The sequence below is a fragment of the Megachile rotundata genome, chromosome 6, assembly GCF_050947335.1.
Source record: "Megachile rotundata isolate GNS110a chromosome 6, iyMegRotu1, whole genome shotgun sequence".
NCBI lineage: Eukaryota > Metazoa > Arthropoda > Insecta > Hymenoptera > Megachilidae > Megachile > Megachile rotundata.
Window position 1 is genome coordinate 8043947 of NC_134988.1, and position 19951 is coordinate 8063897.

General features: G+C 34.5%; 2 protein-coding genes across 3 annotated transcripts; one reads left to right on the plus strand and one right to left on the minus strand.

The window, feature by feature from the left end:
• Positions 1-2291: 2291 nt before the first annotated feature.
• fd102C (forkhead domain 102C) lies at positions 2292-4940 on the minus strand. Its single transcript, XM_003702515.3, has one exon. It carries the CDS (start codon positions 4598-4600, stop codon positions 3407-3409), a length of 1194 nt encoding a protein of 397 aa, XP_003702563.1. The 5' UTR covers positions 4601-4940; the 3' UTR covers positions 2292-3406.
• Positions 4941-5025: 85 nt separating this feature from the next.
• On the plus strand, positions 5026-19434 carry LOC143264589 (uncharacterized). Of its 2 annotated transcripts, none has more exons than XM_076532496.1 (2): positions 5026-5329; positions 18871-19434. In XM_076532496.1, the coding sequence occupies exons 1-2, from the start codon at positions 5050-5052 to the stop codon at positions 19062-19064; spliced, it is 474 nt and encodes a 157-aa protein (XP_076388611.1). In that variant the 5' UTR covers positions 5026-5049; the 3' UTR covers positions 19065-19434. The 2 variants fall into 2 exon arrangements, with proteins under 2 accessions (XP_076388611.1, XP_076388612.1); XM_076532497.1 differs by lacking the exon at positions 18871-19434 and adding an exon at positions 9632-10247.
• Positions 19435-19951: the final 517 nt, after the last annotated feature.

The window sequence follows — 19951 nt, forward strand, 5'->3', positions numbered from 1 at the left end:
TTGTTGACGAAATAAAATAGTTACCTATTCTCATAATTCAAGGTTTTTTAAATATTCTTCTTTTTGCATAAATCATTTTGAGGGGACATTCACAATATTTCGGTGTTCATATTTCATATGAAATTTTAGTTTTTGAAATTTTGTGTGCACAAAACGAAATATTCGACAATTTTCAATTTTAAACTAAGCAATTTCATAATCAATAATTTTGCAACTTTGTAATCAATACAATTTTTACTTTTAATTACCGAGTAATTTAATTTGAAGAAGGATTCTATGTAATAAGTAAAAAAATGCTTCTTTGTTAATACAAGAATATTTATACGAATCGTCGAAAGTTAACCTCAAAATCGACCTCATATTTCAAAATCAAATAATTTTAGTTTTCAAGCACAGTGTGTTCAAAAAGGGATTTTAAGTATAATTACACAGTAATTAATTTGAAGAAGCCTCTTACGTAGCAAATAAAAATTCTTCTTTGTTAATATAAAAATATTTGTACGAATTGTTGAAAGATAACCTCAAAATAGATTTCATATTTTTAATCAAATAATTTTAGTTTTCAATTCTATGTAATAAAAAAATGCTTCTTTGTTAACCTAAGCATATTTGTACGAATCGTCGAAAGTTAACCTCAAAGTCAACCTCAAACTATGTATAGTTACACTTTGTAAACCTTCCTAATAAATGTACGGTATGCAAATAAAAAATTAATAAATAGCAGTAAATAATAAGATACAATTCTCCCAAACTTGATTTTACCAATAATGTCTGTCCATAAAAAAACAAAACATTACAGAAATTCATCTTCAGACCCAACCCTCTAATATCACACACGATAATCCACGTTTGCAATTGTATTGTAATGTATTGCAATGTTTGCATTACTTAATAATGAATTATACTAGACAATTACCTAACTAATTTGTTAAAAGGCAGGTAAAGAGAAGAATGAACATAATTTTCATGGGAACAGAAACTTTATTCAATTCCATCGAGATGCTGAGAATCAAAAGAGACAGTTTTCACGTATTCTGTTTTTTTTTCTGCGACAATATCTGTTGAGGTAATCTTTAAAAAACCGTGTATTTTTTTTTTGATACATCTCAAATATACGTAGGCACGTACATACATATACATACATACATACAAGAATGGGGTGTCGGGGTGGGGGGCGAAAGTTCGCACAGATTATATCGCACGCGTTTATACGAAAACGATACGGGTCATAATTAACCTCCGAACAATTTTATATTACACTTTGAACAGGTTCGTTCGCTTCAGTCTGATGTAATGCCCCATATTCGATTCTCATACGGGAGGAAAGAAAAAATGTACGAAATTACATCTCGTGGCTTTTTTTGGGTCTATTTACACGAATTACTTTGACGATAGAAAACCACGATTGGCACGATATTAGAAACATCGACGGAGGTCGATATTTGGACTCCTATTAACCTTTCCTGAGTCGAAATTTATATTTCACCATTTGGATTTAATTGTTACAATTATTCGAAAGATTGAAGGTTTATGATTGTTTCAAGTTTTTGACCCCTGGGTTCTGTTTACACACTTTTCAATTTTTTAATTTTTAACATATTTTGACGTAATTGAAATTTTTATATACTAATTTCATTGATAATGTCCGAAATCAAGTTCTGAATGATCTTCTTTTTTTATCAAAATTCTTTGCAGAGTTTTGATATGTGGAATATAGAAAATCATTTTTCCATTATTTAAAAAGATTATGTTGACTATTGATTGCAATAATGAACTTATTATATAAATATAAATATTTGAATAATTGCCTCTTTCATCATATAACTTGTTATTTTTAATAAGTATAATAAAATCGTTATGCAATTTGCAAAGTTTAAATAATTATTTTACTCATACATCAAATTTTTGAATTTTTAATTTAAAAAAATTGTGAATATTAATTTAATGATAATTTGTGGAGAAAATTACTATCACTCAATAATAAGTACAATAAAATTGTATAACTTTCAGAATTTATACAATTGTTTCCTTGTTTAATAAATTTTAGAATTTTTAATTTTTGAAAATGAAAGAATTGGAAATTATTTAATTTTCTCAAATTACTTATGTCTTGATATTGAAAATAATAAGATTATAATAAGGTAAATTTATTAACCTTAATAAGGTAAATTTGAAAATTCATATAATCATGTTCTGATTTATACAATTCAAGAAATTTTTGTACAGTATTAAATCTAAATTTTGAAAAATGTAATAAATTATATAAATAATTGTACAAGAAAGTACATATTTCCAAAAAGCTTGATTCTAAAATTAATTTAATTATTTTCATAATTTTTCTGGGTTATAAACATTATTACATATTTTCAATAATTTTTGCTGTGTAAAATACATACAAATATAAACCCTCGGGGTCAAAAACGAAATTAAAAAATTTAATTACCAGAAATTTTGAAATAATGCATATTTTTAATAACAATATATCTTCCTTAATTACCAAAAAATCGTTGCTATTTTGCATAAATTTTTTAATTCCATTTGTGTAAAAATTTTGCTGTTTTAAAGATAAACTTTAACTTTGATTTCTGTTTCTTTGACTTCTTCTGTTGACTTCTGATAATTGCAAAAGCAATTACAGAATAAATAATGCAAAACAGCGAATTTGTACAAGAAATGCAAAAAAATTTTTATAAGAAAATGAAAGTACTTCAGAATACCAAAATAGAATTTATATTTCGACTCAGGCTTACACTCACGTTCCCCTAAAATTCCTACCTATCGTAAAAGGTTAACACAGCGAGCACGCGGTGGAATTCTAACCTCAAACTTCCATCTACACGTATGTATCTTCCTTATACATTCATTTAATATAGTACACATATATTTAGGTTCTTGTCTAACATGTGTTACACGAGAGTTCACGTACCGTTTCGAACTAGAAAAGTTTATCGTCTCCGAACCGACGAGCGATCAAAAATTAACAGGGGACTCTCTCAAAATGTATGTACAACTTCTACAATAAAGTTCCTCTGTCACGATATAGCGAGGTCGTAATAAAGTCTCCCATTATATCACCTCTATACCGCGTAGAGAAGTCTCTGCAGAACCACCCTTCACAAATGGTACCCGCGCATGTTCATCATTTAATCGAACATCGTAATCATTTTCTCTTAGGACTTCTTCAGCTCCACGTTTCCTTACGACCTCGCTATATCTCGACCATACCAACATTCGAGTCTCCTCAATTTGGCACAAAAAACTCCCCAACCTGGAAACTGTCACTGTCGCCGTCCGTTTCGAGACGTGGTTCGTCCTTACGCGAATTTCCAGCACCGCGTATCGAACATCCATCCAAAGGTCCCCACCGACGGACCCAGTCGAGTCCAAAACACTCGCACAGGATCCATTAGACGCTGGGCCCCGTCGAGCTGGCGGGCACGTAGTAACTTCTCACTTGAAGATGATTCTGAAGATGCAGTCCAGGTATCTGTTGGCCGTTCGCGTTCTGCAGGCTCTGATTGGTCCAGTGTCCTGCGGGTGACACGACCTTGGATTCGGGACTGGCCGAAGGCGTGTTAGGGGACGGCAGAGCGTTCGTCTCGGCCACGACGTCCACGTCGACGTCCTCTTCGTCGGGCTCGACCTCCTGGAGGTCGTGCAGCTCGTCCTCGCTACAGCTGAACCTCCTCGACTTGGCGGATCTCAGATCGGATTCGATCTGATGCTGATCGTCGGGCGCGAGGAGTGACGCCACGTCGAACTGCCTCTTCCTGGACGGCTGGAACGAGGACTGCCGCAGCGTTTGGCCCTGAAACTGTTGCTGCTGTTGCTGATGATGCGGATGATGAGGGGTCCAGATCCCCGGTATCGGTTGCGAGGCCACTGGGGACCCCAGGGTCGCGGGCGGAGGCGGCGTGGCGGGCAAGGGAGGAGGACTCGGACTGTCGGGCTCTTCGTCGACCGCCAGACCCATGTGTCTCCTTACTTTTCTCTGAGCTTTGCGTCTCCTGAAGTCCCCGCGCCGGAAGTCCTCCAGATTCGCCGGGTGGATCGCCCAATAATGGCCCTTGCCGTTGGCACTCCTGCCTGACTTCACGAAACAGTCGTTCAGGGAGAGATTATGTCTGATGGAGTTCCTCCAGCCAGGTCCACGGGTCCGAAAGTAGGGATAGTGTTCGAGGATGTGCTGATAAATGTCCGACAGGACCAACTTCTTCTCTGGGGAGGACAATATGGCCATGGCGATTAGACCGATGTAACTGTGCTGCGGTTTGGGCTCTTCGGGTATCCGTTGATGATGCGGGTGCAGAAGAGCCATGGACAAGGCCAATCTGCTGGGGTAGCCGGCCGCGGGGTAGAGCGGCAAGGGCGCAGGGAAGCCTGGACCCATCCCCAGATGAGCAGGAGCACTCGAAGGCGGGTGTCCGACTCCTGGGTGCTGAGGGTGAAGTTGCTGAGCTAACCTCAACCTCTCTGCCATCGCGTAATGATACAATTGTAGACGGTAATGTTCCAGTCCCGGTAAAAATCCTGCCATGGGGTTGCCCAAGCCGACGGCTAGCGGCTCCTTCGCGGGCGGCGGGCTCTCGTTGCTGCACATCGTGTTCGGTTCCAGTATTTCGCACGTTTCACATGAAACTTCACGAGCGTCGGTAAATCATCGATGAAAATCGGCACTGATCGACGCGAAACGAAATTACGAAATGGCTCGATGTTTGGCAACGGTTTTCGGCCTGTTTGTCACGATACGCTTCGAGCAACCGACTGGTCATGATTTACGATTCGGTCTGCCAGGAGCACCGATGCCCTCCCCCTCCCTGCGGGTCCCATGGGATGGCCAGGCTCCGCCCGTTTATCCACGGCTCCCAGGCTGCGGAGCAGGAACACGTCTACCGGTTCTGCGACCAATAAGCAAACAGAGGACGGACGAAGATGGAACCCTCTGCCAGACGCCACACCTACCTCGATGGATATTGATCCTGAATTCCGTAATCTACCTGAGCTGGGATGTGGTGGGGCTAGATGTGGTAGGTAACATCGCCTTGTGTGATGGTGCTGGGATACCGTTCGCGTTGTCCTCTTATCTTAGCCGGCTACAAAGCTCGATATCATAGTACGACCACCGATGACACGTCTACCCCCTCGTCCCCCTCCCTGTCCAACTCCCCTCGCCCTTCAGTCCAACACGGCCCTCCACGAATGGCGCTAGTTTACTCGGCTTCGATGTTAATAGCGGCCTCCTCGAGTGTCGGGAATCCGGTGGACGATGTAGTGTTCTTGTTGACTGATTTCGAGCAATACTTCGGTTTGGCTGCTTATGACGTATGCGGTAGGAATACCATTCATACAATTATTTTCATTTTTGCTGCGATGATTTATGGGCTGCTTTTGCAAGTTCTTATCCTTTCTTACGTGTTGGGTCTGATTAAGGAATTCTTTGAAATGTCGGGTCTTTTGGGTTATTTTGGCGTTTTGTGATTTCAATAAATTTATGTTATAAGATAAATGTAATGAAATTGGTACCAATTATAGAAGCTATCTTGATTCACATGGTGGGTCAATGTTGAACGTTGTTATAGATAGGGTATCTGGGTTTTTCAGATCCAAAAAATCATGATCAAGTTTTATCAAGAAAGAGCGTAATAGCAAAAGAAAGATTTAAATAAGATAGCTGGAATAATTTTAATAGACAGACACTTTTATCAGAAAGTGAATGATTGCCTGATATGATAAAAGGCTTAAATATAACAGATTGTATAGATATGATATGACACTTTTCGTTTTACATAAGTTGCATTGTCAAAATCTGTTATTTCAGTATCTTAATTTACTTCGTCTTCGTATGAAGCATTATGGCAATGGCAATAGTGTGATAATAAAATTATTATATTAATAGTAAGGTAATACTATTTTGTTGGAAGTACTATGATGATAGTACTATGATGACAGTAACGTTGTGGAAATACTATAATCCTATAATACTGTAATTACAGCTATATGTTGGTGATAGTAGCTATGGTAATGTTAATAGTATAGCAATAGTAATAATACTATATTAATGGTATTAAAAAGAAATGGTAATATTATTGGTAGTAATACTATAATGGAGATACTATGATAGTAGTGATGATGTGATAATATTAATAATGAAACTATGGTAACAATAATACTATACCAGTAATAGTACTCTGTCAATGTTAATACTATAGCAGTCATAATACTCCAGTGGTAGTAATACTATAACAGTAATAATACCTTGATAATGTTAGTATTATAACAATGACACTAACAATAACAATACTACTATAATAATATCAATAGCAATACTGTAAGAGTAATAATACCTTGATAATGTAAGTACAGTAACAATAACAATACTACTATAATAATACCAATAGTAATACCATAAATATAGTAACACTATAATAATACTCCTATAGTACTAATATTATAACAGTAATAATACCTTGATAATGTTAGTACTATAACAATTACAATACTACTATAATAATACCAATAGTAATACTATAAGAATAGTAACACTATAATAATACTCCTGTGGTGGCAATACTATAACAGTAAAAATACCTTGATAATGTTAGTACTATAACAAGGACTGCTATAATAATACCAATAGTAGTACTATAAAAGTAGTAACACTATAATAATACTCCTATAGTGGCAATACCATAACAGTAATAATACCTTGATAATGTTAGTACTATAACAATAACACTACTACTATAATAATGTCAGTAATACTATAGTAATATAGTAATATTATTATACTATAGTTATAGTAATACTATCAAAATAGTAACACTATAATAATACCTATACTATGACAATCCACATTTGCATCAAACTGAACAACGATAATGTGCCATAGTGTTTCAAGACATAACCCTAAGAGTACAAAACAAAATCAAATTACAAAACTTGTTAAGTATTACGAAATGCTCGAAAAAGAAAGCATATCCGTTAATTGACCCAGCATCCCTAAGGAGTAACGATCAAATGCTACGTATAAAATCGAAAGGGGAGGAAATTTCGTGGACGTTCCTACCCTCTTTTCACATAGTCCTTTTTCGAGCCAGTGCTCGATCGACGAACAAAAGAAAACGGGACCGGCCGGTCGCATTTATATGGAGGCGACGCCCTGCAACTATTTGTAAGCATCCGCCATGCTGGTTTCATATCTGCCGTTTCGGCTTGCACAAAAACACTATTTTTGCCGGCCGACCCAGCTGCAATATGGCGCGTTTACGAACGCTGTCGGCGTGCATCGACTCCGATTGCAATTGTTGCGTTTCATTGCAAATAACAGCCTCGCGCCCCTCCGCGGCCCCTACGAAACTCCACCTCCCCTCTCCTTTACGTATATCACCCCCCTTTTTTTACCCTCCCCTACTCCCGCGGTTCTTCCGCTTTTACCTACCGGTCCACGGAAATACAACGTTGATTCGTATCAATCGCCGTATACAACCCTGTCCATGGCGAATTGAAATGGTAATTGAAATGGTACCCTCGATCATTCTCATTTCAAGTATCTCTGTATAGGTTGACTATATCGCTGAAAAATTTTGATTTTTTGATTTGCTGTTTGAGGTATTTGATTATAGCTGACTGGTGCAGATCTTACAGGTTGGATTATGGATCTTGCAGTTACTTTTGTAATTATTATTTAGAGTGATGGTAAAAGGTAGAATGTCCAAGTATAATAACACACAGATTCTACATATTCAATCACTGATCTTGCATATCTTGCTGTTACATGTATTACTCTAATATTAGAGTTACCATTATTTCAAGTACTATATTACTGTATAATAATATTAATTTTATTGTTGCTGTAGTATTAGTTATAAATATTATTACCATCATGAATGTATCACTATTACTATTATTATTAGTACAATGGTATTATTGTTATCATTGTTGTTATATCTATGACATTGCTATTATTATTATTATTATTAAAATACAACTATTATGTACTTTACTATATTATATTATAAACAGTACTATTACAGTACTGTCTTTTTGAATATTTTCACAATGAATATTATTATTACTAGTGTCACTATACTTGCACCATTATTGATGCCACTACAATTATTGGTGTTACTATAATATTATTATTGTTACCATAGAATTACTATTAATATTACCTAATTTTTCACAGTTATACTATTATTATTATTACCATTAATATAGTTATACTATGGACATTATTATTATTATTACAGTATTACTACTACTATTGTTGCTATTAACATTGTTGCCAATATTAAGTATTACTGTTATTATTACTATAATCACTGTTATTATTATTATTACTATTATTGTAGTTTGATGTTGACTATTATTACCATTACCATATTGCCATAATAACTATTACCTTCATCAATACCATTATTATTACTATAAAATTACAATGTTTATTACTATTATCCCAATGTTACTTCTATCATTATTGTCTTTATAATACTATTTATACTATTACTACTATTATCATTATCATTCCTATAGTATTACCATTACCATTATTGTAATTTTTTCTTAACAATTGTTAAAATTATTATCATTATTCTTATAGTATCACTATTACCATTATTGTAACTTTCTTTTCACAATTGTTAAAATTGTCATGATCATTCTCATAATATTATTATATTCATTATTGCAATTGTTTCTTAAGAATTATTAAAATTACCATGATCATTCCCATAGTATTATTATATTCATTATTGTAATTTTTTCTTAACAATTGTTAAAATTATCATCATCATTCTCATAGTATTATTATAATCATTACTGTAATTTTTTCTTAGTAATTGTTAAAATTGTCATTATCATTCTCATAGTATTATTATAATCATTACTGTAATTTTTTCTTAGCAATTGTTAAAATTGTCATTATCATTCTCATAGTATTACTATTACCATTATTGCAATTGTTTCTTAAGAATTATTAAAATTACCATGATCATTCCCATAGTATTATTATATTCATTATTGTAATTTTTTCTTAACAATTGTTAAAATTATCATCATCATTCTCATAGTATTATTATAATCATTACTGTAATTTTTTCTTAGCAATTGTTAAAATTGTCATTATCATTCTCATAGTATTATTATAATCATTACTGTAATTTTTTCTTAGCAATTGTTAAAATTGTCATTATCATTCTCATAGTATTATTATAATCATTACTGTAATTTTTTCTTAGCAATTGTTAAAATTGTCATTATCATTCTCATAGTATTATTATAATCATTACTGTAATTTTTTCTTAGCAATTGTTAAAATTGTCATTATCATTCTCATAGTATTACTATTACAATTATTGTAATTGTTTCTTAAGAAATGTTAAAATTATCATCATCATTCTCATAGTATTATTAGATTCATTATTGTAATTGTTTCTTAACAATTGTTAAAATTATCATCATCATTCTCATAGTATTATTATATTCATTATTGTAATTGTTTCTTCACAATTGTTAAAATTTGAACTGCAAGTAAAATTCAAACAGTAAGTGCTAGTAAACTCCTCAACATCTCACTTTCACCGACCTAACCTCAAAAGTTATCATTCAAGTGCTCTATATAATTGCTCCATAGGATCACAATACGAGTGGAAGCGATGAAAGAAAGCAACTCGACTCGATACACTAGAAAAGAAATCGGAGGAGCTGTCAACCGAACGCTATGCATCTGCCACTTACTCGCTGCGCCATCCTCGATCGTTATAGCACCTTTTTTCCCCACAATGACACTCCATTTCGTCACAATTATCGCCATTATTCGGTCGCGAGAAGAGCATTTTAGCGACTACGCACAATGGACCACGTATCTATGTGTTACGCACACTGTCTGCACACGAACGAGGGACCATTCTGTGTCGGAACGCATAACATTGGTCCACATCGTTCTATTTTATATTTGTTTATACAGTTATTATATCGTATCGAAATATTAAACATCACGCTTTGTAGTTAAATTGAAACTGTGTTAATAAGACACATAGATGTAATTGTTCTGAGTAATAGTTATAATTATCTTTGTAATTATTATTTAGAATAATCGAAAAAGGTAAAATGTCCATATGTAACATGACACATACAATTATTTTACAACTGTAATTATTTGAACTATAATACTATAATTATTTTAAATAATATTTGCAATTGTAACTGTTATTTAAAATAATGTGTACAGTTAAAATGTCAATGTATAATAAAACACTTTATAATTGTAGTTCTCCTAAATAATGTTTTACAATTACTTTTATAATTATTATTTAGAATAATATCAAAAATTAAAACGTCCTGTATAATGCAATACACTATAAATATAACTTGTAAACAAAATTTAGAACGAAATCTATATTTTTCAATTTAATCCTTCTTAATATTTAATACTTGTTATATTATGTTACCCAATATTTTCTTTCCATTATGAAATTATATTAACATTTACTCATCATCAATAATCCACAAAATTTAACAAATTGATAACTTAGTTGTCAATAGATTCCTAACCTCAAATACTAATACGTTTAATGAGTACATAAAATGTTATTTATGTTATGTTATTATATTCAACGTTTCATCACAGGATTTATCTTCAACACTTTTACATTTCAACCTAAAATTGCCCACAAATGTAACCTAAATAGCACAATTACAAATTTGAAGAAAATCCGTTTATCTCCCTCCAGAAGAATACAAAGGCACCTCAAGTAAAATTCTTCCTTTCATGTTTTATTGTATTTTGACAGATCGTTCTGGTTTCACGTGGCTTCCATGATTGTATAGAAACTTAAGAGGTCCGATAACCTAAAAAATTCGTCGTGTAAAAACATCGCACACCTTGTTATACTTCTTCGAGGTTAGGAATCGTATCTGATCGTCCCAATATAGAATTACTAATTCGAAGGTTTTTTGCTCTTCGGGGTCTATTTAATCGTAAAATTGGATCGCGTTAAAACGATTCTTCGAAGAAAGCGATAAGACATCTCAACCCTCGAACCGCCACTGCATTAGTATTCAGCATTATTTTGAGAAAAAATCTATTGTACAATTTTAAAAGTTCCCAAACGTATATGTTTAATAAAAATGAACGTAAGAAGTGAAGTACTTAGCTTTTGACTTTGGCAGTGTAACCATTATTTGATTCCGAAGAGATTACTGAATGAAAACACGCGACAAGATTGTAAGAAAAATACACTTTATTTAATTACATGTTCAAAATGTATGCCGCCTTCCATCACGTAATATTCCGGTCTTTTACTTCACATTTCCACTTCTGTAAATCGAGTAATATGTTAATAAAAATATCATGTAACACGTGTTTTGAATTCGTCTCGATGTCCTCTAAAGCTATGAATAAAAAAAATGTATATTCCTATTTAAAAAACCCAAGGTGACCTTGACTTTGCCAAGAGAACAAACTGTTTTCAAAATTTGCTTTACTAATATCTATTGTGCACTTCATACCTTGCAAATATTGTTCTAAACTTTCTTTCGTAAGATGGCTGCGAGTGGGAGAAAAATCGTGAGCGTTGCAACATTGTAGATTCAATTCCAACCGAAATATAAAAATCGATATCGTTCGGAAATTTTTCTCTGCAACTATATTTTCAATTCAGGAAAAGGGTGTGAAACTGGTAGCAAAATACGGTTATTTTTAACATTGTCGAGAGGTGCATTTTGTAGATTGTGCAGCGTTAATCTCTGCTTTTCCGATAGTCCGGGTAATCCAGATACAGGGATAACTACGATGGCAAGGGTTAATAAATGTCGTGGTGAGGCGGGCAACAACTTCGAAGCCCGGACGCTCGGAGTTTCGGACTGCAAGTGGACTGCACAAGGTATCCGTTAGTTTTGATGCTTCCAAATACACTCCTAATCGGTTTTCAAACTCTCCCCTAAACGTTCGCGGACCGGACGATCCGATAAACCAAATTTCAAGATTTCACCTTGTCGTTAAACACGGGCGAAACTTTCGAAATCCACTTAACCACGCTGATCGAACGTTTTATATAATTATTCTGTGATTGGTTATCGCTTCTTCTTTACTGAAAATTTGGGAGAGATAGGAGTTTCGTTTATTATTTTAGAAAAAATATGGGACATACAAATTTAATTTGTTTTAGGGAAAATTTGAGAAAGATGCAAGTTCAATTTATTTTAGGGACAACATGGGAAAGATACAAATTTAACCTGCACATACTATAAGTACTCTTAACACAAAATGGCTGACGTTGCATTGAACCGTATGACATTAATTATATTAATTTTCACAAAAATAAATATAGCATACGAAATATGCTGCAAAAAAAATTTGTTAAATTTTAAAAAACATATTGAACACTCAAGACAAAACAGAAACGTAATCTAAACCAATTCGTCACCAAAAAACTAAATCGCAGTTAACACGTTTAAAACATTCCTAACCTAAAAACAAGCCTTCAATGTACTCATTATTTTGTATCCAACAACGACAGACAGCGATCTATACACACAGCGAAATACGATAATTAACTTTACCCTTTGTGCATGTTTCAGAGAAGCTCTTCGAACCGAGTTAAACGATACATTTCTGTGGCTGCACGCCACATTAGACAGACAGACGTAACCCATGTATCCATTAAATTCTCCGTAGGTAGTCTGTAGAGAAAGCAGAAAGAGCATTTAACAATGATGTTTTATGCATATTCTAACGAGCTTGCAATCAACTGGTACTAAACATTAGCAGGGCTTCTGGGATTCGCCCCTTGCGAGCCCCTTTGTGAGGCCGCGTAGACACGGCAGAAACGGGCGAGCATGAAAAGGGGAAGGAAAACGGTGAGTGAGGGAGGAGAGAATCCGGTAGAAAGCGTAGAGAAACACGATAGAGAACGAGTAGTAAGCGAGTCGAAGAGAGAGAAGGTCCATTAGCTTTGACGCCGCTCCTCTCAAAGGGATGCTGCCGTTTTAGCGACGTGTACTATCCTGTTTCCTAAGCATCCCTTTTACGTTGCGCGACGTTATTGCACCGGGAGATAGGAAAATATCGTTTCCGTGCCAGAGTCTCTCTCTCTGCTTAAATATTCATAATTTATAAACTCTATCGTGCCAGTCCCGTCGGGCTTCCTTGTTTCCCGGCTTGAGATTTCAACAGGCACTCTTCAACGGACTTTCTGTTCTTTCTTGTGGGTCACGTACTGTCGATAAACTTGTTCTTGGAGCATAGAAGGCTGGCCCAGGTCGTCATTGGACTGTGGAAGGGACCCAATCAGAATAGGAAAATGGATATCTAAACCACAGAGTAAACCAGAGGCGACACTCTCTGTACCTTTGATCTCTCGAAAGCTGTCCCTTTAAATTGGTCGTACGAGCGGGAAATTTAAATCTAGCAAATTTATTTTCATGTCAATCTCTAATAATTTTGAATATATTCGTAATAAATTTTCTGTATATAATATTGTCTTTTGAGGTAGTTTTATCAATTTTACGGCGTTGAAAAGTTGAAAAAGAAAAGAATATACCAAAATGATTGCTCTACAAAATATATTTGAAGAATATGTATTACGGAAATGATTATTACAAATAACTTCGAAGAAAATGAAAAATTATATATCACAAGAAATTACAGATAAATGTGTTACAGAGATATCACAAAATATTTATTACAAATAAATTACTGGTGAATGTGCAGGTTTAAACTATTCTTTTTCGACCGCCATACTTCTACACTATGCACATGCGTACACCCGATTCTTTTGATTTGGGCATTTAAATTGGTTATCTCTGTCTCTCTTTAGGAGGTAGGTTGCCTTGTCTAGTGTCGTATATTGTTATATCTACTCTTTGATCTAGAAAAGAGTAACTGAGGCAAATATTTTGAGTGGCTACCTCGAACGTTAGAATGTCACAAGGTGGGGTAGGAGGCGTATTCCCCAGATACGTATTAAGCGTATTCCCCAGATTCCCCAAATTCCACATTCCCCAAAATTCCAGATTTCCCAAATTCCAGATTTCCCAAATTCCAGATTTCCCAAATTCCAGATTCCCCAAATTCCAGAATCCCCAAATTTCACATTCCCCAAAATTCCAGATTTACCAAATTCCAGATTCCCCAAATTCCAAATTTCCCAAATTCCAAATTCCCCAAATTCCAAATTCCTCAAATTCCAAATTCCCCAAATTCCCAAATTTCAAATTCCCCAAATTTCAAATTCCAAATTCCCTACATTCCAAATTCCCAAGATTCCAGATTCCCCAAATTCCAAATTCTCCAAATTCCACTTTCCCCAAATTCCAGATTTCCCAAATTCCAGATTCCCCAAATTCCAAATTTCCCAAATTCCAAATTCTTCTAATTCCAAATTCCTCAAATTCCATATTCCTCAAATTCCAAATTCCTCAAATTCCAAATTCCCCAAATTCCAGATTTCCCAAATTCCAGAATCCCCAAATTCCAAATTCCCCAAATTCCACATTCCCCAAATTCCAGATTCCCCAAATTCCAAATTTCCCAAATTCCAAATTCTTCAAATTCCAAATTCTTCTAATTCCATATTCCTCAAATTCCATATTCCTCAAATTCCATATTCCTCAAATTCCAAATTCCTCAAATTCCACATTCCCCAAATTCCAGATTTCCCAAATTCCAAATTTCCCAAATTCCAAATTCTTCAAATTCCAAATTCTTCTAATTCCAAATTCCTCAAATTCCAAATTCCCCAAATTCCAAATTCCCCAAATTCCAAATTCCTCAAATTCCAAATTCCCCAAATTCCAAATTCCCCAAATTCCAAATTCCCCAAATTCCAAATTTCCCAAGATTCCAAATTCTCCAAATTCCAAATACCCTAAATTCTCCAAACTCCCCAAATTCCTATATGTCCTATAAGCTTGGGTCAGCCTCCTACGCGCCAAGGACTGGGTTGTCCACAGTACACTTTAAATGATTTATTGCAAAATTCAGTCTAAATATGAGCTAGTCGTAGTATATTTATATTGGAACTACATGAAGCATAGTCATATTTAAATTAGTCAGACTACAGTCATATTTATCCCAGTAAAAATAGCTTAGAGTTATAATTTAAAAGCAAAATAATTCCACATAAGAACGCTTATGTTTCTTATTACTAACTACCTTGTAAAATGATAATATTGCAATATACTAATACATGATAACTCATAATAATACCTAACAATAACATCCTAATATTATAATGATACCATAATCACACAGTACAGCATCAAAAACGAATATATCAAATAATGCACAATAATCACTATAATAAAATATGCTAATGCACCCATAATAATTAGTATAACAACAAAAATGAATATGCCCGTAGAATGTTCACTTAATGAACAGACAACAGTCGTTAACTGTCTAATTTGAAAAAGAAAAGTAAAATGTCGAATGACAAGACAAATGAGGGTCGATAAGGGTTGTCAAAGGACATAGACGTCTCAATATCGCAAGGATCGAAGGACATCGATATTATCGGGCAGCTGTCGCGTGCCGCAGCCTCTATAGCGAATAATGGCGGTGGTCAAAGTCGACAACAAAGGTGATCCCCTGTTTTGTTAATCGTCCACCATAATGGGAACTGAAAGGGGTCGTGAGTAAGTGTCGTCGTGTAACGTTAAATATGTACACGTAAACAGACGTATCGTGGGGTGAGGCGAAACCAATAGTATTCTTTGTAAGTGAACACGCAGATTATGGTTGATTACATTTATATTTCAACAATTTTTATATGATTTATATATTTGGTTTAGCAAGTTTTGTAGTATTTTGAGATGATGTATTATTACAAGTTTAATTAAACTAAATCTTATGTGTTTAAGTAAAATCTTGTTGTTAAAATCATAGTTGTTAATCCTGTGTAACATGGTTGTTAATAGTTATTTTTTTTATTATGAGGAGAATTATTGTTGATCAAGGTTGTTTATTCTACAACTATTCATCTAAAACATTGATTACTATTTGTAGAAATATTTTCAGCACAAAATTTTGCAAATTGAAACTGATTCCTGCAACCATTTATTCTTTTTTGTGTTTAACTAACGTTCTTGTCTTTATGAAGATAAGATGTGTAATATAATATTGTCAAAATCAGTCTCTGTGCTTATTAATCAATCTCTATATCTGTCAACACGTATATCACAGTGCTTTTTAACCTAACCTAACTACTTATGGCGGAGGAACTGCATCATGCTTGACACTTAACAGTCTATTTAATAAAATTGACTCTAAAATTTACTGTTACCTAGAATAAATTCCTAAAATAATTTAAGATCGAGTATGCAGTCGTCGAAGAACAATAAATTGCTGATACATACATTGACCAAATGTTACTTCTTGCTAAAAACGACATAACTTAACCTAACTTAACCTACATATTATTACTTCATCTTACCCAACAAAATATATTTCTTCTCAAATAAAACAGACTACCGTGTATTTAAACAGAATCACCGTTTTTCGAAAGAAATAAATAATGACCCAATAATCTATTTCTACAAAGGCACATAAAGTGCCTATAATTTCGAAGCAGCTGTAAAAATGAGGTTACAGCAGCAGAAATTGAAGGAAACAGTTGTCATATGAAGGTTACCGGTTAAGATGCTTATGCTCTCAGGTTGGTGTTTCCGACAAAAGTGCAGAGCAGGTAGACTTTACGTAGAATCGGATTGGATTAGGATTTAGGTTTGGCAGAAAGGGCGGCAGAGTAGGTCGAACCCAATTTGCATGCCATAAACCACGTTCGTCCGGGAGAGATTCGATTTGAAAAAGAGTAACGGAAGTCCACTGTGCTCGCGCGCCACAATTCTTTTTCTTCTTTAAACGAGTTACAATTTTGACAAAATTTTAGAAAATTCACGCTGCCTGAAATTCGTAACACATTTCTGTGGCCGGGGAATTGGAAATATTATTCGGGAATTTGGGAGAATGGGAATTCTTGGAATTTTGGGTATGTTGTATATTTCTGTTGATGTTTGGAAATATTAATTTTTATGCATTTGTAAATTTGGGACTTTGGTAATATATGTTATTATTCATATGTGTAAGAACGTGGAAATTTATTATACTTATTTTTATTTAACTTTTATTTAAGTTTGGAGAGTTGGATATTTACATATTTTGCAGATTTAGAAGTTGTGTAATTTGCACATATGATAATTCATACGTAAGAGAGTTTGAAAATTTATAATTTGAAAACTTTGAAATTTATATACATTATAGATATACATTTGTATTCAAGTTTGAGGAGTTAGACATTCATACATTTGCAAATTTAAAAATTTTGCAATTTGCATATGTGATAATTCATAAATTCAAGAATTTTTAATTGTACATCAAACTTAAATTTATTATTCATATACATATATTTCTATCCAAGTTTGGAAATATTAAAAAAATATTTATGAATTTGGAAGTTTGACAATTTGCATGTATGAGAATTTAGAAATGTATATAATAAATAATACAATACAGTAAATACAGTAATTACAACATACAATATGAACCTAACTTAACTTAACCTATTTAACAATATTAACCTAACCTCACTTAAGCTATTTAACAATGTGAACCTAACCTAACTCGACCTATTTAATAATATTAACCTAACCTAACATATAAAATATAGTCCAATACAAAAAGTTATAATATAAAAATAAATAGTTGAAGATGCACTACAAAAATATAGTTACACAAACTAAAATCCACATATAATTATAATATAGTAAGACAGAGGTGCTGTTCGAAAGAATCATGACACTCTCGAGATAAATACACGTTATTACTGGCACGAGAACACAATGGTCGTGGAACAATCTGAAACATAGACGGTTGTGGACGGCTGTCGCAACAACTCGAGTGTTTTCGTAGGTTCTCTAAATACCAAGACCGCAGTGAAGCTTTATAGAGTCGTTGAACAGTGTCAATGGATGCGTCCTCTTACCTCCGTGATAATATAAACAACTTTCTGAACCTACCACACGATTTTAGTTTGCATATGAAGGACAATATATTAGATTATACATTCACAAATTATTATATATTCATTCCTATGCCAGTAACAGAAATTTCAATATCTCATGTGTTAATATAATTAGTTAGGTTAAGGTAATGTGTGAGATATCTGTTATATTCTTGTTGTAATAAATTAAGTAGCGGATTAAGGTGTATTAGAATAGTAGGGGTATTTTATAGTAATTGAACAAAATATCTACAAAATTTCTTCTATAATTGGAAGTATAAGCACTGTAGTACGTATAGCATATGTGGTATAAGTAGAGAAGTACATGCATGTAATAGAAGTACACACAGTATAAAATAAGTAGTATGCATAGTACACATGAAACCTGTAAACAGCCATTTTGACTGATTGGTTCTACTGTTAATCAGTAGCACCACATAAGAACATCAGTGAATAATAAAAATTCTTGACAAACACGCATTTTATGTGACACAGAGTGAAATTTGTAAGCAGCCATTTCGATTGGTACTCCAGTTAGCAATGCCACATATGAACACGAATAATAAAAATTCTTGACAAAATGCATTTTGAGTCCAAATTCGAGAGTCACCGAGTGCGTGCCGCAAATTAAGTATCAACCGGGTCCTCCTGCGGTCGTAAGTACAATAGTCCTGAAGGAGGCGAGTTCCCTTTCAAGGAACGACTCTCCGCCCATCGTTTCACACGACAATGGCCACTGTCCGGCGACAAAGGCTAAACAGCCAAAATATTGGCGAAAATCCTACTGTTCCCGTCCACGCTCGCCAAGGATAGCAATGGTCCTGCTAAATATCTCGAAATTTAATCTATCCCCTCTGTAATCCTGTTACAGGACCAAACGGTCACGTTTCAGCCGCAACGTTGGACCGCCAGCGAAGAATCAAGAAGGTGCTCCTCCAGGATCTGAAGGACTTCCGCTCCATTTCTGGCTCGCCCACGCGGCAACTCAACGATCCTCTTCACAATGCCGAATCTCCATTGGCCCATGCACCCGCTTTTTGCCAACCATGTAAGCAACCACAATGAGAGGGACGATAATTTCTGCAAGGATTTACCACCCGTCGTAGGAGTCTGTCATGCTTCGTTAAACACCAAGGACCCATGGTGTAAACAGCAAATCGTATCCCGCTGAGGACACTCGTTTCCGCTCTGGGTGTTACTCTTTATTCGGTCGTTACTTGCGTCGTCGCCTTCTTAAGGACACTTCGACACTTCGGAGTACTTCAAAGCTGTACTTCAAATGTAATACTGTTACGTGAGTTTTGGCTTTTTTGGATTTGTAATTTTTGGTGGAGATTGTGGGTTGTATTTTATGTGAGAGTTTGAAAGAGATTTGGTGAAAATGGAGGGAGAACATTTTTATTAGGGTTAGGTTGGGTTCGAGATGAATATATGATTTTTATGAGTTGTATGTAAATGTATTTTACTTTTACAAACATATTCCAAATTTCCAAATTCCCCAAATTCCCCAAATTCCAAATTCCCCAAATTCTAAATTCCCCAAATTCCAAATTCCCCAAATTCCAAATTCCCCAAATTCCAAATTCCCCAAATTCCAAATTCCCCAAATTCCAAATTCCCCAAATTCCAAATTCCCCAAATTCCAAATTCCCCAAATTCCACATTTCCCAAATTCCACATTCCCCAAATTCCAAATTCCCCAAATTCCACATTTCCCAAATTCCAAATTCCCCAAATTCCAAATTCCCCAAATTCCACATTTCCCAAATTCCACATTCCCCAAATTCCAAATTCCCCAAATTCCAAATTCCCCAAATTCCAAATTCCCCAAATTCCCCAAATTCCAAATTCCCCAAATTCCACATTTCCCAAATTCCACATTCCCCAAATTCCAAATTCCCCAAATTCCACATTTCCCAAATTCCAAATTCCCCAAATTCCAAATTCCCCAA